The 5,927-nt window shown below is 48.6% G+C and overlaps 1 protein-coding gene across 2 annotated transcripts in view; it reads left to right on the forward strand.

Moving 5' to 3' along the window:
• The window catches only part of LOC109926076 (class I histocompatibility antigen, F10 alpha chain-like), an 11,687-nt gene that overhangs the window by 4,428 nt on the left and 1,332 nt on the right, over window positions 1–5,927 (forward strand). For both annotated transcript variants that reach the window (XM_048616736.1, XM_048616737.1), the window contains exons 4-7: window positions 673–936; window positions 4,284–4,385; window positions 5,140–5,172; window positions 5,448–5,496. In XM_048616736.1, the coding sequence (XP_048472693.1) occupies window positions 673–936; window positions 4,284–4,385; window positions 5,140–5,172; window positions 5,448–5,494 (446 nt within the window). In that variant the 3' untranslated portion in view covers window positions 5,495–5,496. The remainder of the gene's footprint in view (window positions 1–672; window positions 937–4,283; window positions 4,386–5,139; window positions 5,173–5,447; window positions 5,497–5,927) is intronic.

Raw genomic sequence — 5,927 nt, forward strand, 5'->3', positions numbered from 1 at the left:
TGAGCGAGTCAGGCCGAGAAACAGACAGGCGGAGAGAGTGAGCGAGTCAGGCCGAGAAACAGAGAGGCGGAGAGAGTGAGCGAGTCAGGCCGAGAAACAGAGAGGCGGAGAGAGTGAGCGAGTCAGGCCGAGAAACAGAGAGGCGGAGAGAGTGAGCGTGTCAGGCCGAGAAACAGAGAGGCGGAGAGAGTGAGCGAGTCAGGCCGAGAAACAGACAGGCGGAGAGAGTGAGCGAGTGAAAGGGAGGGAAGCACAGAGGAAAGGAGAAAACGAGAGTGTTTCATGATAGGAATGAGATTGTGAAGTGGAGTGAGAGATTGTGAGTGTAGGAGAGAGAGTGGAGGAGTTTGTGAGTGTGAGAGAAGATGATTGGGGCACCAGACAGGTTTTGTGGTGGGGGTGTGGAGTGAGAGATGGAGTGTGTTCGATGGGCATGGCATTGGGGGGAGTTTTATCGAGGGAATGAGACAGTGAGGGCAGGGCGTGAACACTGGGGGTGGGGGGCGTGTTAGGGTGAGACAGTGAGTAGGGGAGGAGAGACTGAGGTTGGGCATTGCTGGGAGTGTTTTGGTGGGTGGGGGGTACTGGGGGTGAGAGCCGCTGTGTGAAGTCTCTGTCTCTGTCTCCCCTCCCCATCTAACCTCACTCCCTCACTCTCTCTCTCTGTCCCAGTCAAACCCTCTGTGACGTTTACCTCTGTGGGGGGTAATAAACAGCTCTCCTGTGTCGCCACTGGGTTCTACCCTCATTCCATTGACGTGAGTCTGTTCCGAGATGGTGTGAAGATCGATGAGACAGAATCCACTGGAGTCCGACCCAATCACGATGGATCCTACCAGATCCACAGATGGACGGAGTTTGACCCGAATTCCCAGGCCAAGTACTCCTGTGTGGTGGATCACGACGGATTGGGGCAGAAGCTGGTTGTGTTTTATGGTAAGGATCTCCCTCAATGTGTGAGGATACAGTGTGTTTCCAGGAGGCTGTCCCCATCCCAATCCAAATCCAGTACGGTGTTTTGGAAAATGTAGGGGTTCATGGACTCTCAGGGTAGCATCGACAGCCATGTTTCTGGTACTGAGACTGGCTCTACTGTAATGAGGGGTACGTCAGGTTCCAAGTGAACGATTGTGATCGGGGACCCTCTATTCAGAGGCACAGACAGGTATTTCTGCAGCCAACAGCAAAACATGAGAATGGTGTGTTGCCTCCCTGGTGCCAGGATCAAGGATATCTCAGATGGTGCAGACTATTGTCAAAGAGGAAAGGGAACAGCAGCAGGTCGTTGTAAACATTGGAACTAACAACATCGAATGAGGGAAGGACAAGATGCTGAGGAGAGAACATAGGAAGTTTGACAGAAATTTAAAATGTAGATCATTGAAGGTAGTAATATCTGGATTACTCCCGGTGCCACAAGCTTGTGAGAGAAGGAATAGGTGGATCGAACAGATGAATGTGTGGCTGAGGAGCTGGTGCAGAGTATAGGGATTTATGGATCATTGGAATCTCTCGTGGGGTCGAAGTGACCTGTATAAGAAGGACAGGTTGCACCTGATTTGGAAGGGGGCTGAAGGGAGATTTGCTAGAGCAGCTCGGGAGGATTTAAACTAGTAAGTTGGTGGGTGGGGGGATCCCAGGGAGAAAGGAGATCAGTCTGAGACTGGTGCATTTGGAAAAAGGAGCAAGTCAAACAGTCAGGGCAGGCAGGAACAAATCAGAGAATGAGGTAGGACTGATAAATTAAACTGAATTTATTTCAATGCAAGGGGCCTAACAGGTAAGGCAGGTAAACTCCGGGCATGGTTGGAAACATGAGACTGGGATAACATAGCAATTACAGAGACGTGGGTCAGCGATGAACAGGACTGGCAGCATAATATTCCAGGGTATAGATGCTATGGGAAGGATACAAAATGGGGGGGGGGAGGGGGGAACATGCACACAGGAGGGGGAGTGGCATTTTTTGGTAAGGAATAGCATTACAGCTGTACTTAGGGTAGATATTCCTGGGAGTACATACAGGGAAGTTAGTTGGGTGGAACTGAGAAATAAGAAAGGGATAATCACTATATTGGGATTGTACAATGGACCCCTGAATAATCAGTGGGAAATTGAGAAACAAAATTGGAGTGAAGGCAGATTGAATGTGGATGTGTCCGTGTGGGGTCTCTCGTTATCTCCCTGCAGAGGTAGGACCCTAAAGGCGCACACTGTCCCATTCTGGGCACAGAGCTGGTTCACTAGAGATTGTATTTGTTCCTGGCACTTTGAATGCTCCATATTAAGGCCTTGCTGTGCGTTGCAGGCTGGGAAAACTTTACAGCTGCTTGAAGCTCCCAGCACTGTTGTTCCAACTTGTCAGTGTATGCTGAGGCTGGCCTCCTGGTCCCCAATGGTCCACTTCTCACTAAAATAGGCTCCTTCGAATTGTGACGAACTGTCCCACATGAGTCAGGTTTTCCTGCTCTTTAACTACAGGTTGTAACTTTTCCAATTCGTCACGAGTGATTTCTAATCACTCCCACAGCGACCTTAATCCCAGCTGGTCACCTGCAGTAATCTCCGAGGCTGCATGCCGCACTATTGCTGTGGTTATCCTGGTGCCTATTGTTCCTAATTTCTTATGTGTTTCTTGCCGTATGCCTTGGCCTATGGACCCCATGGTCTGGGGTCAGTCTGGCTGCTGCAGAATTCTGTCCATTTGGGCCATTTTTTAAGAAAAGGTATTGTCTGAGAGTGTCCTCCCATATCAGACAATGGAATATTTGTCCCAATTTGGTAGCAAGCATGTTATTGCTGGGTCCTTTACTGGGTTTCTCTTCCGTGTTATGGGAAGTGGCTGTAGTTGGGATAAGGCTTTAGCTAAATTCTTGTTACAGCTTCTTGAAGTCTTGGATGTGTGGAACTAGAGCACAGTGACCCTTTCTAACTGTATACTGAGATAGGTCTTTAACCCCTTCTCGTTGCCTGACTGTAGAGTTTCCCATGCCTGTGTGTTAAGCCTATCCCTGGGTTTCTGACCCACTCTCTGCCAGGTACTGTTTAAAACACCTAGCAGTCGTTTTGATCGGGACAGTAGAGTAGGTAGGGCTGCCAACGTCTCTGCCCCTTTTAAACAGAAAAGTAAAGTTTCCTCGAACCTTTGGAACTCCAAGGTCTGTCAACTCTGTTGAACTCAAAATAAAGTCCCTTTGACCCCTGTCCCTACCAGACACTTCTGGGGTAGGGACAGGGCTTGAAATACAGAGTAAACTTTCCCCTACTTATTCAAACTCAAAGTAAACTAAAAATCATATCCAGTCAGCTCGGTCCCCATCGAACACGCCCAGGACAGGGACAACAAGAGTTTACAATTCAGAGGGAAATCTCTTCTACTCATTGGAACTGAAAGTAAGTAAAATAAAGCTCCCCTCACACTGACCCCATCAAACATTTCTGGGACAGGGACAACAGGAGGTTAAAATAAAAGCTTCCTTGGTTTGTTCACAGAGTCCAAAATGTCCCCAAGGTTTCTACAGACGAGACAAACATCTATCTCCCTCCAGGCTGCCTTCCTCTGTACCCCATCACCCTTTTCCAGCTCATACTTTCCTCACTTTGGCAATAGGCCTCCTGGAAGGTGGGCCAATTTCTAGTCAGCTGCCTGTATCCTCAGTTACTCACTTGAATCCTGGCTTTCACGTGGGATATTTATCTTGTTAATAACAGCTCCGCCTGAATTGTGAGGATATCAGGCTGATGGGTACAACTTCAGAGGACCTGGTGGTCACTTCTTAACAAAGACCACCCCAGGATGCCAAATATTGTCTCGTTCCTCCTTAAACAGCTCTGACCTGAATGTTATGAATGAATTTGCCCAGGTGTCCCACAGTAGTGAAGCAGTCAAATCAATATGAACAGAAGCCAGTACCAATGCAAAACAGTCTCAACTTTATCAGGTACAAAGTTACAATAATCTTTAATAGTAAGCATATTTTCTCTAATCCAATTTGGCTTCTTAAGCTTTACAACACTTCCCGGTCTCTTGTAGATGTATGCAGTTGCTCTCTCTCTGGCTTTGTGTCTACAGAGCTGCCTTCTTCCTTTCTGGCTGCAGTGTCTGGTCTGTGGGTTTTGTGACTTCAGAGTTTTACTTGGCCTACGTACCCAGCATCCCTTGCTATTTGGTCAAGTCAGCAATCAATCAGTGTTTTAGCAGCCAGGAGGCTGCTACAGTGTGTCCCTGTCCGCCTGTGTTCTGTGTTGGATTGCTGACGTTTTGTTGGTTTATTTTTTTTCAGAACCAAAGACCAGCTCCATGCTCCTGGTTATAATCTGTGCTGTCGTTGTCCTCGTGGTGATTATTGCGGCCATCGCTGGGGTTGTCTGGTACAAAAAGAAAGGTAGGAGTTTGGGTGAGAATGGGCAGGTACGTGCTGTGGGAGGGGACTCTGGGTGTGGGGAGAGATTGGGGAGTTGTGTTGGAGAGTGAGGGGGTAAGGTTGAATGGGAATGGGCTGGCAATGCGGATGGAGAAGTGTCGACGTCAGGGTCCAGTGGGAGGAGAGCAGGAAGTTGGATATTTGGAAACTTTCAGTAACAGGAGAACTTAAAAGATGTGAAATAATTAAATAGAGAGAGTAAAATCTGAAAGTGAGAGTGTAATGTTAGAGTAGGAGGACAGATTAGAAACTGTGAATCAAATGAGCTTTCTTCACACAACCATGTGGAGTGTGGGGAACAAATTGTACAGATTGAAAGATGAGTGTGGAGGATAGGAGACGGTATACAGGGCTGCTCGATCTAGACCAGGGGTGACATCTACTCAGTAATGGTCATGAGAGAGGCGTAGCCTTGGTGATTAATGATGATGACAATGTAGTAATAAGAGAGGGTAATTGAGAGGTGAATGGCCAGTGGAGATTTTATGGGTAGAATGAAAAAATCAAGAAGGATTTCAGACGCTCAAGAGGGTGGGGGGATGTTGGACAGGCCCCGGAGGGGGGGGGGGGGGGGGAGCCAGTGTTGTGAACTGGTCCCCTCTTACCCCTCTGTACTCAGCTGTCAGTAAGAGGTGACTGGCTGGGAGTAAACAGACTCATCTCCTCTCCTAACTGTGGGGGTGTGGTCACTAACTGAGCTTTCTTTGTTTTACAGCAGGCCAGAAGACTGGCTACAATCCAGCAAAAAGTAAGTTTACCCCAATCACTTTGTTATTGAACGAAAGAGGAGGCAATGTTCTTCATTCTGTGTGTGAAATGAGCCCTTCATTACACTGTCTTCATTTCTGACTGATTCTCCTGCTGTCTCCATGTGTTTGTATATGTCAGACTGTGTCAAACCCCCTTTATCTGTCTGTCTATCTATCTCCCCTGTCCATGTTGACCCCACCTCCCACCATGTGAACCTGTCTGTGTTCCCTGATGGTAAACAATTTTTGAAAAGGTGTTTCTTTCCATTAACAGCTTCTGATAAAGGGGACTCCTCTTCAGCCTCCTCTGCCACTGCTTAAAGGTAGGAATCTTTCTGGGAGTAGACGCTGCTGGGGAGAGGGAGGTTACTGTACGATCCCTGGGTGGAATCTGAGCCCAATGTCTGCTTCTCCCACTCACTCTCTGACTGTGTGTTCAACAACAGCTCACACAATTCCCCACTGAGCTTCGAGACTGTCCTCCTGGAGGTGCTGACCCTGGAGATATTGTGGGTTATGGTGGAGAGCTGGATGTGTTGGGGGAATCAGATCTTGGAGCATCTCACCCAGGACGTGGCCTCCTGTTGGCTGCTCCTTTTAATGTCCCTGGGCTTTCCTGCTGCCATCCCTGCGAGCCAGTCTGACTGGGATTCAGAGAGGGAGGGGGCTGCTGGGTTTGGGCTGGTGTTGGGGGAGGGGGCTGCTGCGTCTGGGCTGGTGTTGGGGGAGGGGGCTGCTGGGTCTGGGCTGGTGT

Source organism: Rhincodon typus, chromosome 35, assembly GCF_021869965.1.
Source record: "Rhincodon typus isolate 14 chromosome 35, sRhiTyp1.1, whole genome shotgun sequence".
NCBI classification, from domain to species: Eukaryota; Metazoa; Chordata; class Chondrichthyes; order Orectolobiformes; family Rhincodontidae; genus Rhincodon; species Rhincodon typus.